The 20,144-nt window shown below is 34.7% G+C and overlaps 3 protein-coding genes across 11 annotated transcripts; all 3 read left to right on the plus strand.

The window, feature by feature from the left end:
• Window positions 1-5,868: 5,868 nt before the first annotated feature.
• LOC140880537 (uncharacterized) lies at window positions 5,869-14,871 on the plus strand. Of its 9 annotated transcripts, none has more exons than XM_073285071.1 (15): window positions 5,869-6,034; window positions 6,314-6,386; window positions 6,482-6,554; window positions 12,333-12,450; window positions 12,542-12,592; window positions 12,663-12,737; window positions 12,869-12,979; window positions 13,072-13,119; window positions 13,190-13,264; window positions 13,386-13,502; window positions 13,598-13,699; window positions 13,824-13,916; window positions 13,991-14,256; window positions 14,335-14,539; window positions 14,779-14,871. In XM_073285071.1, exons 4-14 carry the CDS (start codon window positions 12,339-12,341, stop codon window positions 14,434-14,436), a joined length of 1,152 nt encoding a protein of 383 aa, XP_073141172.1. In that variant the 5' UTR covers window positions 5,869-6,034; window positions 6,314-6,386; window positions 6,482-6,554; window positions 12,333-12,338; the 3' UTR covers window positions 14,437-14,539; window positions 14,779-14,871. The 9 variants fall into 9 exon arrangements, with proteins under 9 accessions (XP_073141172.1, XP_073141173.1, XP_073141170.1 ...); XM_073285072.1 differs by having other exon boundaries at window positions 6,317-6,386; XM_073285069.1 differs by lacking the exons at window positions 5,869-6,034; window positions 6,314-6,386; window positions 6,482-6,554 and adding an exon at window positions 11,356-11,401.
• Window positions 6,969-11,062, plus strand: LOC140882025 (uncharacterized). The gene is made up of 2 exons (XM_073287747.1): window positions 6,969-10,833; window positions 11,026-11,062. The coding sequence occupies exons 1-2, from the start codon at window positions 8,501-8,503 to the stop codon at window positions 11,027-11,029; spliced, it is 2,337 nt and encodes a 778-aa protein (XP_073143848.1). The 5' UTR covers window positions 6,969-8,500; the 3' UTR covers window positions 11,030-11,062.
• LOC140879190 (uncharacterized) lies at window positions 14,821-16,645 on the plus strand. The gene is made up of 5 exons (XM_073282858.1): window positions 14,821-14,871; window positions 14,947-15,048; window positions 15,142-15,516; window positions 16,285-16,521; window positions 16,616-16,645. The coding sequence occupies exons 1-5, from the start codon at window positions 14,821-14,823 to the stop codon at window positions 16,643-16,645; spliced, it is 795 nt and encodes a 264-aa protein (XP_073138959.1).
• Window positions 16,646-20,144: the final 3,499 nt, after the last annotated feature.

Raw genomic sequence — 20,144 nt, forward strand, 5'->3', positions numbered from 1 at the left:
GTTTTCTCGATAGGCAGATAGGGCTTTGTAGTGACCCAACCTGAAATCATTAACTAATTAGATATTAAGAATGCAATAAGTATTAAATTGAAATAACAAATCCAGCGAAAACTTAAACCATAAATACAACATACGCCGGCAAAACAACCGGGCTAAATAAAATATTATACAACCCCATCGAACGGAAAGTACTAAAGTCCAATCTAACAACCTGAACAGAAATAGGAACACCATGCAACCACTGCAGCTCAACGACTGTTGCCCCCGTGTTCGTCCAACCTAAGTCATGTCCTATCGAATTGGGTGTCCAACACAAAAAACTTGGACGTGAGCATAAAACGCTCAGTACAGAAGTACAAATATACATATATAATGCATACACATGCAACATGAAGGGTACTGGAAACCTATCCAAAAGACTGCTCAATCAAGGCACCATGGTATGTAGCACGTTGGGCCGTTGCATCAGGAGGTGGCTCACATACCATAAAACTCGTGGATATAACCGGATCCAAATCCATAGAAATCCATCCACTAAAATACAGGGCTGAGCGACCCCTACTACAGGCCAAGAAAATCAAGGCATAAAGCTCAACGTGTACATGATGCCGCATAATATCAATGCACATAATAATGCCACAAAAAAACATGCAAACATAATACATGTATATTCAACCTGGTATCTCGGATAATACGTATGTACCCCAATTGAGAAACCCAAGCACCCTAGCAACTCTAGCAGTCCAGGTATTCAAAATCCATGCCTATAAGCAATAATTACTATATCACTTATTGTGCTCTAAAAGCTTTAACTAAGACATTACATACTCCCTAATCTCTTTAGAGATCCAAAGTTATACATGTGTCCGTAGTCAGCCCGCTGATGAAAACTGCCTCAAAACTTAGGCACAGCTCCGCTCCTATCCTCGAAGTGCTCCACCACTCCCGGCTTCCCAATATGAAGCCTAGAAACCCCTAAAAATTTTAAAAAACTACTAGAATTAGAGAGAAAAGAGATGAAGGTTCGAATTCTAAATGAGTCCTTTGGTCTCTATTTAAAGGCGCAGTTCGGACCGTCCGAACTCTCCAACCAACCCCCTCCGAACACATGTTCTGGATGTGACATCACGACTTGCGTAATATGATCGGAGCATCCGATCTAAGCCTTCGGAGCGTCCAATATTAGCACTCTGTCTATCCACTTATCCGGATGAGATCGGATCGTCCGATCTCTCTTTGGAGCGTCCGATCTGCACAGTGCCTCCGAACTTTGACCCAAAGGCTCTAATTGGTTTGGAGCGTCCGATCCTGGTTCGGACCCTCCGAACTACCCGATATACAAAACTCTACCGGGCCATTCTCGATCGTTCTGAATTCATTTCAAATTCCTTAGACTCAATTAAGGATCCCTTAATAATGTTTTATCTTAATTAATCATAATTAAGCATTGATTATCTCAATTTGGAGACGGGTTACTACAGGCTTTCTGATTGGCGACTTGACTTGATTTGACAAAGCTGATTTCGGAAGCTCCGAACCCCTAGTTTGGTAGGTCCGAACTTTGTCTCCAACTGGGTTGTCCAACTTTTTCTTTGTTCTTCAGGATATAACTTTTCCTCCCCTAGAGTTGGAAACTCCGACTCATCAAAGTGGCAGTCTACAAACCTTGCAGTAAACAAGTCACCTGTTAGAGGTTCCAAATATCTAATAATGGACTGTGAATCATATCCCACGTAAATCTCAAGTCTACGTTGTTGACCCATTTTGGTTCGTTGTGTAGGTGAGAGAGGGACTTGTACTTCATATTCAAATACTCTAAGGTGAGAAACATCAGGTTCTCGACCATAAGAAAGTTCTATTGGTGAGTATTGATGATAATTAGTTGACCTTATACGAATCAATGTTGCAGCATGTATTATGGCATGTCCCCATGCAGAAGATGGGAGTTTTTTTTTCATCAGTAATTGTCTGGAAATTAACTGTGAATGCTTAATAAATGATTCTGCGAGGTCATTTTTTGTATGAACATGGGCAACCGAGTGTTCCACTGGAATCTCTATTGACATACAATAGTCATTGAATGCTTGAGATTTAAATTCGGCAGCATTGTCAAGACAAATTGTCTTGATGGAATAATCTAGGAATTGAGCTCGTAATTTAATAATTTGTGCAAGTAATCAAGAAAAAGTTATATTTCGACTTGAAAGCAAACTAACATGTGAACATCTAGTAGATGCATCAACTAGTACCATAAAATAGCGAAATAGTACACATGGTAGGTGTATATGACCACAAATATCCCCATAAATTCTCTCCAAAAAGGTTAGAGTTTCAACACTCACCTTTGTAGGAGAAGGTCTTATAATTAATTTTCCTTATGAAAAAGAAACTCATGGATAATTATTGTGTAAAAGAATCTTCTGGTTTAAAGAGTGTCCACGTGAGTAAATTAATATTTTGTGTACCATTGTTGCCCCAGGGTGACCAAGTCGATCATGCCATAATTTGAAGTTTTGTTGGTCAACAAACTTCTGGTTTGTGACAATGTTTGATTCAACTGCTTTTATTTTTGTAAAATACATCCCAGAAGGGAGTGCACAGAATTTTTTTTTTACATGCTTTTGTCCAGATGTAAAATATTTAATGCAGAGATATTCAACATTTTTCTCATTTAATGTTTCAATATGGTATTTTTTTGGCGAATATCTTTAAAGCTGAGCAAATTTTTACTGGATTTGCTAGCATATAGTGAATTTTCAATATATAGGCTTGTATCATTTGGTAAAATGATTTTTTTCCTTTCCATAACCTTCAATAATTTTTGATTCACCTGATATTGTTATAAAATTATTTTCAGCTAATGTTAATTCCATAAAGTATCTTTTATTTTGAAGGATGGTATGTGTTGTACCACTGTCTGCGAGAAATTCATCGCGATATTTCATCATTAATCTAAAAGAAAATATAACTCAGTAAGCTATAATTTCAATAAAATGATAAATAAAATTTATTAAATAATAAATAGATAACATCCCCAAAAATCCTAAACATGAATTGAAATTCAAAACAAAACGATACCATGATAACCTAAGAACGAAATAATTGAACTTCAGAGTAGAAACAAGGCCATAGAAAACAAATATTCCTTGTTTTCTAACACACCACCACCAATCAAATGATCTATATTTCCATCAGGATGAGAGAAGAAATTAGATACATTGTGAGGACCTTGATTCTAATCATCTAATCAAGAAATAATCATTCAAATAATCTACAGAGAGTTCGGACAAAAGGTAAAAAAAAAACTTTAAAGCATGCATGGACCCTGTGCACCCTCCGTGCCCGGGTCCGTGCATTAATCTGTATCCAACGGTTTGGAGGCCACAAAATACACGGACCCCGTGCACACCTCCGTGAAAAGGTTTATGCATGGACTCCGTGCACCCTCCGTGTCCGGGTCCGTGCCCAAGATTTCAAAAATACAAAGTTACTGTCTTGAACACTAAGCACATGGACCCATGAATGGATGCATGTTCGGGGTTCGTGCATGAACAAATTCCAACAATATCAAAATGCAAAGGTACACGGACCCCTACACGGACGTAGGCATGTGGTCCGTGCCCTATAAATTTTTTGAAAAAAAAAAAAAAAAGAACGGACAGCAAAACATGCATATCGAAACCAAATCTAAAATCCTCAAATCTCAATATACAACATGCATAAATCCAGTACAACTTGTCAACAACAGTACATCAAGTTTTAAAGTTTTACAATAATCAAACTAGTAGAACATGCATCAGATTCTAAGTTCTACAATTCAAATACAAAACAACAAAGAGTTTGAATATAAAGTTCGACTTCTAAAACCAAGTCCTCACTTCTATCATCACATCCCAGTCTAGTCATGTTGCCTCTGACTCGAACCTGCCCCACCTGTTGCCAAGCACACATACAAAGACAAGACAATAGCCGGATAACTTCGGTGAGAATAACACTCCCAATAAAAGAGAAAAAATAGGCAATATCAAATAATATATCAAAAATGATATATCAACAACCTGACATGTACTTTCACGTAGTATATCAACAACATGAATAACAATAACTCAATACAAATGCAATAAAATGCAATGCATGTCATCAGGGTTCAAGATTATCTATTCAGATAATCAAAGGGAATATCTTCTTTAATTGGGATCCCGAGGCCAAGATATATCACCGCGATCTCACCGACTCTCCCGATCGAGGTAAATGCGGCATATCTTGCTTCTCTAGACTTTGGAGCATCATAGAAAGTTGGTCGGGTCATTAGAGTTATTCTCAACTACAAATGCCCCTCAGCTATAATCCCCAAATTGTCTAATTCGAACAGTGAAAAAATTATTGGCTCAATATGAATGCATATGGTAATCGTAATATATTTAAGAAACTAAACTCAATGCATTTAATCAACCTAAACAGGTAATCATGCATGCATGTGATTTAGGGACTCGAGAATCAATCGAAACTCGAGTATTCAACCCTTTCCAATCGATATCGTATTTTACATTTTTCTTCGGTTCGACGTAGCTGCAATCCGGACAAGCTATAAAAACAAGAATTTCCAATCACAATTCTATTCAATCAAAATTTAACTATTAAGGTAAACTTTTTACCAATCCTTGATCAAATCTTCAACGATTCGAATTCTGCCAATTTTGAACTTCAGGATCTTCAACCAAATCTTTACGGAGATATAAAGGAGTTCAATATCAAACAATCCAATTCAAATCAAGCCCAAAAAATCAATCAACTCCTAAATTCTGAAATCTCAAATCGGCGGCATAAAGACTATAATTCGACTAACCGAAAATCACAGACAGCAATATATCAATCCAATACAACTTCTAACACCAATAATCCATCAAAACAATTCAAATTCCAACAGCATCTTAAACCCCATTTTTTGAATTTAGCCTATAAAATCATAACAAATCCAAACGACATTCTTTTTTCGACCCGTCTTCGAATATACGATCTATTCTAGCCCAAGAATGATATATCCAAAAATAATAAAATTCTGACAACATCCAAAATTCAAAGTATAACCGATCGAAGAGAAACTTACTGTACAACGAAACTCTCGCAGCCGTGATCACGAATATACATTTGGAGTGAAATTCTATCGGACGGAACGAGCACGAAATGGAATTCGAAAGCTTGGAGAGGAGAGGCTATGGTGGATCGGCCCAGAGAAAAGAGGAAGGAAGGAATAATGGTGATGACACGCCTCTCACTCCCTTAATTATAATTGACCAAGTCAAATTGGCAAAATTGCACTTTGGTCCCTGAATTCTCAAAAATTTCAATTTAGTCTCTGATCGAATATCAATTAAATCCTCAAATTTCATAATCTCTGGTTATCAATCTTAATATAGCGACCCTACCCGGATCCACTACCTAATCAGAGTTTAAATAACGCATGCATTAAAATTAAAAGCATAAAGAACGGAATCACTACAAGAAAAAACACCTATAGTGACACTTTCTTAATGACATTTTTTTAAAAGTGTCATTAAATATATACATATAATGACATTACTTAAAAATAAAAATTTTAATAAAATAAAAACCCTATTAAATATATAATGATGACAATATTAAAAAATTTCAGTAAAAGTATGAGCCATTTTTAGGCTTAAATTATTTTTCATTTCTCTTCCTTTATAATTTTTTTTTTGGAAAAGAATCTCTCACCATATTATGTATATTATGATGACAATATTAAAAATGTCAGTACAATATTAAAAATGCCAATAAAATTATACACCTAATTAATTCACCTCTCCCTCCATATCGATCAATGACCCCGCCTAAAAATCTCCAATTTTTTTTCTGGAGTGGCGCTTAAGATTTTCCATCGCAATCTCCAAAATCTCACTCACGAATCGATATCCCGGCTCCGCCAGATCCTCCCTATCCTCGACATCTTCTTCCATCACCGCTTCTTACGCCGTCTCTTCACCAGCGCCGCCATCGTTGTGCCGCCGCCGAGGTTCTTATTTCTTTTCCCTTCTCTCGCAATACATAGCCTAGTCTCAAGTTTTGTGATCTTTTTTTGGGCATTTGCTGTTGATTTATGTGATTTAAGGTGGTAAAGAGATTTCAATTTGACAAAGAAAATTTTTATCCGTAGGAGAATTGTGTTTCTCGGCATCGTGATGTTTTTCAATCATTTTGCTTGAGTTTGTTGTTGATTTTGTTTTTTTGTTTTTGGTTTCAATGAAGTGTTAAAATTCATCTAACTACCAATTATCGATTATTTTCCTATCAGTAGAGTCTTATCTGCCGGGATTCAAGTTTGGTTCACGGCAAGGCTGTTGATCTTTTCTAGTTCACCCTGCCAAGTAAGGTTTTTTCAGTGCCATTTTCTTCAAACTTTGACGAAGCCAAGATTCCAGTTTCCCGTTCAACTTGATAAAAGATTTCAATTTTAATGCAGGGAAAGGCTGCCTACGTCTTCACCCATCAACGGCTTTTGCACCGTCTGTCACCAACGCCGCCATCTTGCTCAGGTATGTTATTTATTTTGTTTTGGTTTTCATGAAGTGTAAAATTCGATCCAATATATTTTCATTGATCTAGCAGACTGATCGGTGAGGTTTTATTGGTGCTATATATGTTCTTCAAACTCAACTAATTAATTTATCAAGAATCGCACTGCCCTGGTTCGAATCGATTTGATTTGATCAAGTCTTGGGTTGTAGGCAGTTTTGAGTCTCACTAACATAGTAGTAGCAATGCATATTGTAAACTGGTTTTGTATTGGCCCTATTTCTTTCGAAATGGTTGTTAGTTTCTGCCACAAGACAGGGCTTGTGAGTTTGCGATGTTAACTCCGGTGCAGATCCATGAGGAGACTGAGAAAGCTGTTGGTAATCCTAGATTACCTGTTCAGCATCACAGTCTAATCATGAAGAGCCATTAAATCAAAAGATTTGAACACGTTAGAAATTGTTTCATTTACATTGCAAGTTTCATCACCGTACTTGTTTGGATAGAAAAATAATTTCAATGGACATAGTTCTGAGTCTCAGTAACATAGTTTTGAGTCTCACTACATAGTATGTGCAATGCATATTTTTGTTTTTTTAAAAAAAACCTCTGGTTTTGTATTGACTGCCATTTTATTTTGCTTTTTTTCACTTTCTGGAGCGAAGCATATTGTAAACTATAATTTCTGTCCCATTTTATTAAATTTGGTTTCTGTAAAATTATGTAAGTTTTCTCAGTCCACAACTCATATCATTATGAATCTGTTAGTTCCTGGAACTGTGAGTTTCTAGTTTTTTGTGAATATAGAAATTCTTGCTAGTGTGAGCTCATAAAGAACTGTTGGGGGCTTTATTTTAGTGAGTGGGCAACAGCTATCATGTGCTAATTTATTTTCAATTCCTTAGTTATCACACGTAAAATAATGAATCAATAATATCTAATATAAAGCCAATAAAGTATTTGGGATGCCATGCTGAAAATGCATGTGGGTTGCTGCCACGATGGGTAGTAATAAATCCATGTGATTGAAATAATTTCTCAAGCAAAAGATTTGATGGATCTAGATTTCTTGAGAGGATAAAAAATTTAGAGAGACATATAAATGTTGTAAATTTATTGCAAGAAGTTGACAATTATATGTTTGTAAAGTAGTTGCAAGCATTTGAATTTATTGCACTAGCTGCATCAAATTTCCATTGGAACTTAAAAGTTTTGTAAACAAGTAGATGTTGGTAGGATATTATTTGTTTGATTTGGATTTTTTGGAACAATATGTTTGGGATTTCTTTGTCTTGTAAAGTAATTGAAACATGAAAATCTTTATTTGCATCAAATATTGTTTTGTTGATTGAAATCTGGGGTGTACTAAAGAATATTCTGAGATGGGTAATTAGATAAGTTTATTTATGGAATACTTCATCACAATTAAAATAATAACGTACGTAACTGTATGAATGAGCTAAGAAAAATGTATATATTTATATACATAATATAATATTATGAATATTATAAATTTTATTTATTAATACATAAAATAATAATATTTGTCAAAAAATATCTTTTTTTTAAAATTAATATAAAAAATGAAACAGTACCAATAGGCAATAGTTATAAAAATAAACTGAATTACCAAATTAACGAAATCTGGCTTAGATCGATGCTTCCACCTTGATATGTTATAAATTACTTTCTTGTGTCAATTTAATTATGAGGAAAAAAATTTTTATTTTAATTATGAGGAAATAAATTTTTATTTTAAGATGTTGCATGTAAATTTATTTTAGTAATGTTCTCGCCAATTAATTATGAGTGAAGTAATTTTAGATTAATATTTTAAACGTAGATTAATTTATAAGTAGAAGTTTATTATATAACATGTTGATTGTGGAGTGGTTTTTCTTTAACATATTTTATAAAATTAATATCATCTCATTTCTTATATTTATAGTTTATAATTTATAATTGTATGTCTTTGTTTGATATTCATACTCCACATATATATACATATATTATATATTTGTTTTTTGAACTTGTGTTAGTAGATATTTTTATCAAACTTGTGATGGATAAAACTTGGATGTATTTGCCGAGACAAACTGAGGAATACAGAAAAGGACTGGAGAGTTTCCTAGATTTTGCATTTTCTAATGCAAACGTAAATGGAAAAATTGCATGTCCTTGTGCAAGATGTAAGATTGGCATATGTGTTTCAAGAGAGGATGCTTATGATCATTTGACGGTTGATGGATTTATCAAAGGTTATACCCACTGGGTTGCTCATGGAGAGATATCAAGTAGTGCATCTTCAGTATCTAGTTCTGTTCCATATCGTGCTGATGTAGATGATATGGAGGGGCTAGTTCACGAGGCTTTTGGGGTCCCACAACACGACGAAAATATTAACAATACATCAGGATTTGAAAAGGATAATGATATTCCAATTGGGGAGGCCCAAAAATTCTATAAACTAATTGATGATTCGCAAGAAGAGTTATATCCAGGCTGCAAGAAATTTTCAAAACTTGCATTCATCATTCGCTTGCTTCACTTAAAATGTCTTGGTAAAATGACCAATAAAATCTTCGACATGCTTTTGGATTTGTTGAGAGAAGCATTTCCTAATGCCATGAAGGATTTACCAAAATCATATTATGAAGCAGAGAAATTGATGAAGCAATTAGGACTTGGCTACGAAAAGATCGATGCTTGCCCTAATGATTGCACCTTGTACTGGAGGTTGGACAAAGAAAGAGTTAAATGCAAAACATGTGATGAGCCAAGATGGGAAACTTCTGAAGGTGATCCAAGTGGTGAGAAGAGGAAAGTTGCACGAAAGGTTTTATGGTATTTTCCAATAAAGCCTAGGTTACAACGTTTGTTCATGTCGTGCAAAACAGCAGTCCATATGAGATGGCATTCTGAATCTCGCACAAAAGATGGTTACATGCGGCATCCAGCCGATTCCCCAGCTTGGAAAACGTTTGACCATAATCATCTAGAATTCGCAAAGGATCCCCGGAACGTAAGGCTTGGATTAGCTTCTGATGGATTTAATCCATTCAAAAACATGAGTGTGGTGCACAGTACATGGCCAGTCGTTTTAGTGCCATATAATCTTCCGCCATGGATGTGTATGAAACAACCATACTTTATGTTATCGTTGTTAATACCTGGTCCATCTGCTCCTGGAAATAACATCGACATATACTTGCAGCCCCTTATTGCAGATTTGAAGGATTTGTGGGAAGTAGGAGTGGAGACATATGATGCATCAACCAAGCAAAATTTTCAGTTGCATGCCGCATTGTTATGGACGATAAGTGATTTTCCTGGATATGCAACCTTATCTGGGTGGAGTACCAAAGGTAAATTTGCATGCCCGGTGTGCCACAAATTTACACATGCACGCTGGTTAAAAAATGGCAAGAAATACTGCTATATGGGTCACCGCAAATTTTTGAACAGTGACCATGAGTTTCGCAAAAATGCTCAACATTTTGATGGAACTGAAGAGTATGGAAGACCACCACCCTTACTTTCTGGAGACGAAGTGATCAACGAGTTGAAAAATTTTAAATTGAAATTCGGAAAAACCGTTGATGATAATCCAGAACTGCCATACAATTGGAAAAAGATGAGTATTTTCTTCGATTTACCATATTGGAAAGATAATGTGATACGTCACAATCTTGATCTTATGCATATTGAAAAGAATGTATGTGAATCAATTTGCGGGACATTGCTGAATATGAAAGGGAAAACAAAAGATAATATTAAATCTCGTCTTGATTTGCAAGAAATTGGCATACGTTCAGCACTTCATCCTATCAAGAAAGGACCAAGTAGAGTTTCTCTTCCTCCAGCATGTTATTCAATGGGGAAAAAAGAGAAGGGTATATTTTGCAAGGTTTTGAAAAAAGTTAAAGTTCCAGATGGCTATGCATCTAACATTTCACGATGTGTTCAACTGAAACCAGCAAAATTAATTGGTCTAAAAAGCCATGACAACCATATTTTGATGCAGCAGTTGTTGCCAGTAGCACTACGTAGAACTTTGTCTAAATTAGTACGGACTCCTTTGATTAAATTGAGCAGGTATTTTAGAGAGCTATGTTGTAAAGTAATTTCTCCTACTGATGCGGTTCGTCTTAGGACAGATATTGTGGTGATCTTGTGTCAATTAGAGAAGATTTTTCCTCCCTCATTTTTTGACATAATGATTCATTTAACCGTACATTTGGCTACTGAAGTACAACTTGCTGGACCAGTTCCCTACCGATGGATGTATCCATTTGAAAGGTAAAAAAAACAAATCTTATTAACTGTTTATTTAAGATAGTATTTTTGCTAAATAATACAAAATTTATGTTTTTGATATAAGGTACTTGGGGACATTGAAGTCTTATGTCAGAAATAGGAGCAGGCCTGAAGGATCCATTGCTGAGGGGTATTTGGCTGAAGAATGTTTGAAATTCTGTTCTTTATATTTAGCTGATTATGTAGAGACAAAATTCAATCAATCGACAAGAAATGATGATACAACTATCGACTCAACACTCGCATTGGATGTGTTTACAAACTCTAGTTATGCAATCGGAAAGGCCATTGCAACAAAGTTTGATGATGAGACATTAAAGAAGGCACATCAATATGTGTTATTCAATTGTCATCACATACAATCCTACATACAGTATGTTTTTATATATTTATATTTCATTTAAATATATAATCATCATTGTTTATCCAATTACCGTTCTTAAATTTCAGGGAACATCGTGAGATTTTGAATCTTAGTCATTCTGGTCTTCCTCCACACCAAATTGAACGTATGCATAGTGAGTCTTTTGCCTCTTGGTTTGCCAAACATGTAAGTTTTTGTTGTAAGCTTAATTAGATTTATATATTCTGATTTTTTCATACAAAATTTAACAATTTGTTCTTGTGTGATAGATTGAAAATATAAATCTTCCACAAGATTATCCGGTAACAAATGATCTGAAATCACTTGCCGGAGGCCCGAATTTCATAGGGATACAATATGCAAAATTTGTTTCAAATGGATTTAGGTTTCATACAAAAGAAGTTGAACGCAAGAGAAAAACACAGAATTGTGGTGTAATTGTTCGGGCCACTACTTCAAGTTATTCAAGTATAAGAGATCAAAATCCAATATCAAGTGAACTTGATTATTATGGGATTTTGAAAAACGTGATTGAGCTAGATTATGGTGGAGGTCGAAGAGTTGTTTTATTCGAATGTGAATGGGTTTCCAAAGGCAAACGACTAAAATTGGATGATGATGGTTTTGTGTTGGCTAATTTTACAAATGTGAAGCGCAACAACGAGCCTTATATATTAGCATCTCAGGCCATGCAAGTTTTTTATGTGGAAGATCCACTTGATTGTAATTGGCATGTTGTTATCACCACTGATGCAAGAGCAAAGTATAAGATGCAACCTCTTGCAGATGTTGATTCATATCTTCAAAGTTGTGTTGGTAATCCTACAGACGATGATAACCAAGAAGTCGTTTGGGTTCGGGATGGCGTTGCAGGAGAGGAAATTGATATTGATACATGATGAGATTTAGATTACAATGAAATTTTTTCTATAGTATATTTTTTTATGTTTAATTAATCTTATATAAAGTTATAGTACTAGAGTGGATTTCTAGATACTTGAGGAATGATGGCATTGTGAATTTTATTATTTTTTTCATTGTAGACTTTTTTTTTAATTTCATATCAAAGGAGATGCAACTAAATTTATGTTTATTTGTAATTGTAATTTTTCTCTAGACAGGAATGACTCAAGAGGGTAAAATTGTCGGAAAATCTCATTTTCAACATCAAGGTGAGATAGACGCACAACCTCGAATTATGGTTGCCAATCACGCAGCTCGAAATTCAAAAAGAGGTACATGTCAAATTATGCATTAAGGATATGTTTCTTAATTTTGTATAACTCTTATTTTATTTTTCATTTTGTATGAATGTTTTTTATTTAGTTAAAGTCGGTCTTGCTAAGCAACTTGGTAGCATGGTAGCTAGCGAAAAAGGTTAGAACTTTCTTGTTTGTAATTAATAATTACACTTGATTATATTTTTGTGTAATCGTTACTTTTGCAGAATTTCAAAACAAACTAAATGTGATGAATAACCAAATGGATGAAGCTTCAAAGAAGCAACAGAATGATGCACAAGGTATTCGATACAAAAAGTATATGAAGCATAGTGTTTAAGATCAAAAGATTAAGTTTGGATATGTGCAATGTTTACTTAATGTTTTGTTTATCCAATATGAAAATATGCAGTTTTTAATTTTTTTTTTATAGGAATGACTCATAAGTTTAAAACCGTTGGAAAACCTCGTTTTGAACTTCAGAATGAGTTTGCACAATCACATATTATTGACAATCATGCAATTCGCAATTCTAAAGAAAGAGGTAACGTCTCATTTTATGTATACATAACATTTTGTTGGTTGCTTGTGTATAATTCTTATTTGACCTTGTGAATTTTTTTAAATATTATGCAGAAGTCGGTGTTATAAGGGAACTTGGTAGCATGAATGACAATGGAAAAGGTTACAACTTTCTTGCTTATAATTATAAACTAAATTTGCTTATATTTTTGTTTAACTAATATTTGTGCAGAATGTCAAAACATAAAAGATATGTTGAATAACCAAATGGATAAAGGTTCAATACAGCAACAAAATGATGTACGAGGTATTAGATGTAAAAAAAAGAGATGAAACTTATGGGTTTTTTTTAATTGATTAAGTTTGGATATAATTCTCTATTATGCTTATTTCATGCTTTATTTATCTTATATGTCTTGTTTTTATAGGAATGACTCATAAGAGTAGAAGTGTTGGAAAATCTCATTTTCAACTTCAAGATTTGACAAATACTCAATCCCGGATTATGATCCACAATCACGCAGCTGGAAATTTAAAAGAGAAAGGTAGCATATCATTTTATACATCAAAAAATTATTGGTTGCTTGTGTATAATTCTTATTTGACATTTTTCCTTTATATGTTATGAACTTTCTCCAAGTCTATCATGCAAGGGAAGTTGGTATCACGGCAACTAGCGAAAAAGATCAAAATGTTATTCAAATACATGATGCTTCAAATAAGAATCACCTTGAGTTTCAAGGTAATATCCTAAAACTAAGATATAGAAAGACATGAAATTATAGATTTTTAGTTCCAATGTTGAAATTTAGATGTAACTTAGTATAATACTTCATATTTTATTTATCATATATTCAAATATACAGGTTTGACATCTAAGATCACATCCAGCATTAACCGAAATTTTGAAAATACGATTCAAGACCAAACTGATTTTATGGATGAAGAATATGATCAAGGTAAATTATAAGAAGAATGTAATAATTTGTTTCACTATATGTATTCAAGAATTTATTTTCCTTTGTCTATCTAGATGTTGATAGTGAAAGTGAATATGATGATGCTGAGAAAAAGATTAGAGGCCCTACATTTATGAAAGAAATTTGGGGTCGACCTAGTACGCTGCCACGCATTAAGATTCAATGTGATGATATGGGGCGTCCTATAGGATCAAGAAGAAATAAATTTACTGACTTTTTGGGTACTTTGGCAAGAAATGGTAAATATTGTCCGATCGACGTGGAAGGTTGGCATAAAATGCCATTAGATATTAAGAAAAAAATGTTAGATGTAATAAAGGTAATTGAAATGTTATTGCATAATTTAATTATTACTTAAATTTCTATTATAAGCTAAATTGTTTGGATATCTTCACAGGAAAAGTACGATCTTCCTCCTGGAACAGAGAGTTGGACACTCAATTCAATAGCAAAAAAATGGAGAAACTGGAAGTCAGAACTAAAAAAAAAAGTATTATGATCCTGAGTTGCCAATACAAGTTCTTTTGCAAAAAAGAGATCAAAGAGCCTTTGTTGAACAATATGTGAAACTAGTTGCTCACTGGAACACAGAAAAATCAAAGGTATGTATTAATTTATGTGTGTAAAATGAACTTAGCAAAGTTAATTGATACGTATTATGATGAGATATTGCGTTTAAAATTTAAATGTTTTCCTCTGTCATTAACGTTGAGGCCAAAAGATTGTGAAAATGGGTGTTTTATTGTTGCAGTTCCTGCATGAGTATCAAAAGAATGTATTATTTAGAAAAATTTTCATATATTTTTTGTTTTTTTGTATGAATTTTAATTTAATGTATTAGGAGAGAAGTGAAAAAAATAAAATTGCTCGAAAGCAAAAGATAATGAATCAGACAACTGGAAGAAGATCTTTCGCTCAAATGCAACAAAAATTGGTAATTTCTCTTCTCAATTTATTTTAGTTTTTCATGCATTAGAATGTATAAATTGATAACCTATTGTAATTTTAGAGAAAAAAAAATGGGCGGCTTCCATCACGAGTTGAATTATTTTATGCCTGCTTCACTCATGCCAGTGGAAGTCCCTCGAGCAATATTGTGGCAGAAAAATTGGTAAGTTTCATTATAAATTTAAAGTACATTAATTTCAAAGATATTTGTTTCATCATCATTTTGTATAAATTATGGTTTGAATTTTTGGTATAGGCTGCAATGAAAGAACTGGAAAATCAACTTCATGAAGATGAGGATGATCAGATAGGTCAAAATGACATTTTTGCTCAGATCATGGGACCAGATAGACCTGGCCGAGTGCGTATGCTTGGTGATGGTGTTAAAACAACTGATTTATGGGGAGAAGTTCCAAGTCGTAGTACATGCAACCGAATAGTGATGGAGCAAAAGACACTGTTAGAAAAAATGGATGAGCAAATTAGAAAGCAAGGTCAACACATTGCAATGTTAGAATCAAAGTTTTTGAGTCAACCAAACAAGGACCTTGGTTCAAACTACAACAATATGCAGCATACACCATCATCTAGCAGTCCATTACTTTCTGATCCAGCTAGTTTATCTTTGAGGGTAAAGTATTTTTCAATTTTTTGCTTTATGAATTTCGGGTTAAGAACATCAGTTAAATGCATAAATGATTTTCATTTCTTTGATCAATTGAATGCTCTTGCGCTTTGCCTGCTATGTTTTTTTTCTAGATTTTTATTTTCTTGAGGTTCCTGCCTATGCTTGTTCTATGCATAAATGATTTTCATTTCTTTGATCAATTGAATGCTCTTGCGCTTTGCATGCTATGTTTTTTCCTAGATTTTCATTTTCTTGAGGTGCCTGCCTATGTTCTTGTTCTATGCATAAATGATTTTCATTTCTTTGATCAATTGAATGCTCTTGAGCTTTGCCTGCTATGTTTTTTTCTAGATTTTTGTTTGCTTGAGGTGCCTTCCTATGTTCTTGTTCTATCTACTAAATTTTGACATCCTGTCTAAATTCTGTAATGTCCAACGTTTCCTATCTTTCTAGGCCTTGTGCCTCCAGTGTAGACATTATATATGGGCTGATTGTTTTGGCCCATGGGTGAACTTGACTAATCTGCTATGTACAGCCTCTTCTTTTCAACAAAAAGTTTATTGTAAATTTGATGGGAACATGCTGATTTCTTTGGCTTTAGTGTGGAATATTTGTTTTTGTATTGGCAGCCAATCAGTTAACCCTGCAAATAATATTTGTTTAGAATTTGTTGGGAGTATGCCGATTAATTTGACCCTTCTTCCTTGTTATTCATTCACTGTACCATATTATTTGTCTTCATCAAATTCCTTCTTTTGCATTTTCATGTAGATTGGATGTTCTGTCTCGTTACAAAGTCTATTTGATTCGACGAAAATTGTGGCAAAAGGAGTTGTTCGTGGCATGGATGCTAATATTGAAGTTGGGAGACAGATGCTAGGACCAAATTGGTGTGAAATACAAGTTTTAGTTGTCTTAGAAAAGGAAGAGAGTTTGATTAGGCCATATGATCTTTTACAGAATTTTGGAGATGCGCTTGGAGGAATGATAGCTTGGCCTTCTCATTTGGTATGATATTTGATTTTCAATTAACTATTTATTCTATATACTTGTCAATTGTCATGTTATTGTCTTTTTAAACCAATATCATTTGTATTTGCAGTTGAAAGTTAATCAAGAAGACTTCTATTAGTTGAATTTGGAAATGTCAGCTTATCAGTGTCTTATTTGGTATGATATTCATTAGTTTGAATTTAAATTTCGATTTTTTTATTTATGTGAATATTTTATACATTATATTATATTTAAACAAATATATGAATTTTTATTATAGGTGACAATTTTTGGATTTCGTTTAAGATGGGATGGTTGAAGATGCAGTACAAGTTTGCAGATATTTTTCTTGAGACTTGGTTTTTTTATTTGTTCTTAAACTGAATATTAGGTACGTTGGTGTGAATATTTTTGGATATTTTTTGATGTGACAAATTTTTCATTAATATTGCACATTATTGATTAATGCAAGATGAATGTCAAATATTGATTAGTCATTTTGATTTTTATTTTAAAAATTTTATTTGTATTTATGTTCATTTTTTAAATGCGTGAATTATATAATAAAAATCTTGGAATTGGACGGTATTATAATATGACAATTCTTTGTGTCACAATAACGTATAAAATCATGTATATAAAAATATAATAATAGAACTCATATGATGACATTTTAAATTAAAAGTCATTATAAATAACTATTTATGACAAAGTTTAATGTCTATATAGATAAGTATAAAGGACATTTATACGTGTCACTATAAATTACATAACGAAACATTTTTAATTGACCTTATAAACTATCTTTAATGACATTTTTTATTGTCATTATAAATGAAATACATGGCACTTGTAAGTGTCTTTATAAATGATTTTAAAGGGCACATAAACTTGTCATTATTACCATTATAACAAGACAATTATAAGTGTCATTAAAATATGGGTTTTCGTGGCACTTGTAAGTGTCTTTATAAATGATTTTAAAGGGCATATAAACTTGTCATTATTACCATTATAACAAGACAAATATAAGTGTCATTAAAAGATGGGTTTTCCTGACACTTGTAAGTGTCTTTATAAATGATTTTAAAGGAGACATAAACATGTCATTATTATCAATATAACAAGACAAATATAAGTATCATTAAAAGATGAATTTTCCTGACATGTCAAATTGTCATTATATTATTTTTTTTAGGACACCTATGAAGTTGACATTAATATCATATAATGACATTACATAATGTCAGCAAGGCTAAGACGACATTAGAATAGAGGACATCTTTTGGAGATGTCACTAAAACTTTAATGTCACTAAAAGTGGAATATAATGACATTTCTCAATGTCACTATAGCCTTTTTTTCTTGTAGTGAATATTTAAAATACAACAAATCCAATCGGCAGAATACAACCGACGACAAAATAGTGTATAAATACTATTATACAACCAAATCAAAAGTCTTAGGGTAACTAACTCTACCACTAAAACCTCACTGCAACAGGTAACAACCTCAACTCTGCTGCGAGTCACCTAGACCGTCCAGCCTCAAACCTGCCCTGCCACAAGGAATCCAAAAAGAAACCAACACAGGGGTGTGAGCGACAACGCTCAATACGAAAGCAATGATATATAAACCAATATGAAGCAATCAAATGACTTTAAAATACTGGTTAAAACAGTCTACTCAGAGCTCCATGAATACACAGTATCGTGCTAAGAGAGCGACTCCGCGGGGTACTTGTATATTCTCCTATCAACAATAGCGTAAAAACCCACCGTCATGGCCGCTCTTAGTGATAGAAAAACCAGGGGCTGAGTCTCCCCAGACACGAATCCATAAGGAGTAACCCCTCACCGATGGAAACTGTCAATGAATCTCATCATACCAGATGCAGTCAACCGTAAAAATATGCATGTGCTAAAGCCGTAAAACATGGTAAAACATATAGCACATACTCATGCAACATATAAGCATATATATCATGCCGGATATCTCAGTCAGTACTTACGTACCTCTAACACTACAGGCAAGTCCTAGCACCACTGGTCTAGATCCCACGCCTACAAGTCCACACTAAGGTGTCAACAATGCAAACATCCATGCATCATTAAATAAGCTCTAAAAGCCTTAACTAAGCTATTCCCTACTCCTAAATATTTTTAGGAATCCAAAGCTATATCTGCGTTCGTTGTCAGCCCTTTGCTGTCTCTTGCCTCAAAAATAGGCCACAGCTCCGCTACGACGCCGGAATTGCTATGCCACTTCCGGATTCCCCTTAGGACGCCTAGATATCCATAGATCTAAGTTAGAAGACCTAGGAATCGAGAGAGAAGAGAGGAGAGGTGCGAGTGAAATGAGCTCTCGGACCCTCTATTTATAGCCGAAGTTCGGGCCGTCCGACCCCAGTTCGGAGCCTTCGAACACGATCGGAGCATCCGATCCCTACTTTGGGGCGTCCAAAGTCCCATCAATGCATCAGCCATGACATCACCTTGTTGACGTAATTAATGATGTAAGCCCTATCCCTGTTCGGATCCTCCGAACCTGCCAACGGGCCGTCCGAACGTCTTCGGAGCCTCCGAACTTCACTTTGGATCGTCCGAACGTCTTCGGATCCTTCGGTCTTCTCATCGGGCCATCCGAACATTAGGAATATTAATTATGATTAATTTCCTTAATCACTTTATTGGATTACGGGTTACTACATTCTCCCCCCTAAAGAAATTTCATCCTCGAAATTTAAGTCTAGAGGAAAACTCGAAAAGTCAAACAATGTTCTTTATTACAATTCAACATTAAAAAGTACAAATCTTCCTTACAAAGAAAAGTACAAAATATCAAAACAACTCTGGATGCTCGGCTCGCATTCGGATTTCCAGCTCCCAAGTTGCTTCTTTAGTTCCCCTACGCTGCCACTGCACCATCACTAGAGGTATGCTCTTATTGTGAAGCTCCTTGTCCTTCCTGTCAAGAATCCTGAGAGGTCTCTCCACGTAGGACAAATCCTGATCCATTTGCACCTCAGTCGGATGCAAGATGTGCGACTCATCCACCACGTACTGCCTCAACAAAGACACGTGAAACACATCATGGATACTGGAAAGATACGGTGGCAAAGCTAGACGATAAGCCATGTCTCCAACTTTCTCAAGAATCTCGAACGGACCGATAAATCTCGGCAACAACTTGCCCTTGAGTCCAAATCTCATCACCTTCCGGAAAGGTGACACTCGCAGAAACACACGTTCACTTGCCTCGAAATGTAATGGTCTGCGGTGAGTGTTAGCGTAACTAGCCTGTCAATCCTGGGCTGTCTTAATCCTTTTACGAATCATCTCCACTGCATCGGTCATCTGCTGAATCATCTGAGGACCTTCGACTTGACGCTCGCCAACCTCGTCCCAAAACCAAGGCGTACGACAACGACGTCCGTATAAGGCCTCGAATGGTGCCATGCCAATGCTGCTGTGGTAACTGTTGTTATAAGCAAACTCCACTAACGCCAAGTGGTCATGCCACGCTGGACCAAAATCCATCACTGTAGCTCGAAGCATATCCTCGAGAGTACGAATAGTCCTCTCACTCTGCCCGTCAGTCTCCGAGTGGTAAGCTGTACTCAAACTCAGAGTAGTGCC

Source organism: Henckelia pumila, chromosome 2, assembly GCF_033568475.1.
Source record: "Henckelia pumila isolate YLH828 chromosome 2, ASM3356847v2, whole genome shotgun sequence".
NCBI classification, from domain to species: Eukaryota; Viridiplantae; Streptophyta; class Magnoliopsida; order Lamiales; family Gesneriaceae; genus Henckelia; species Henckelia pumila.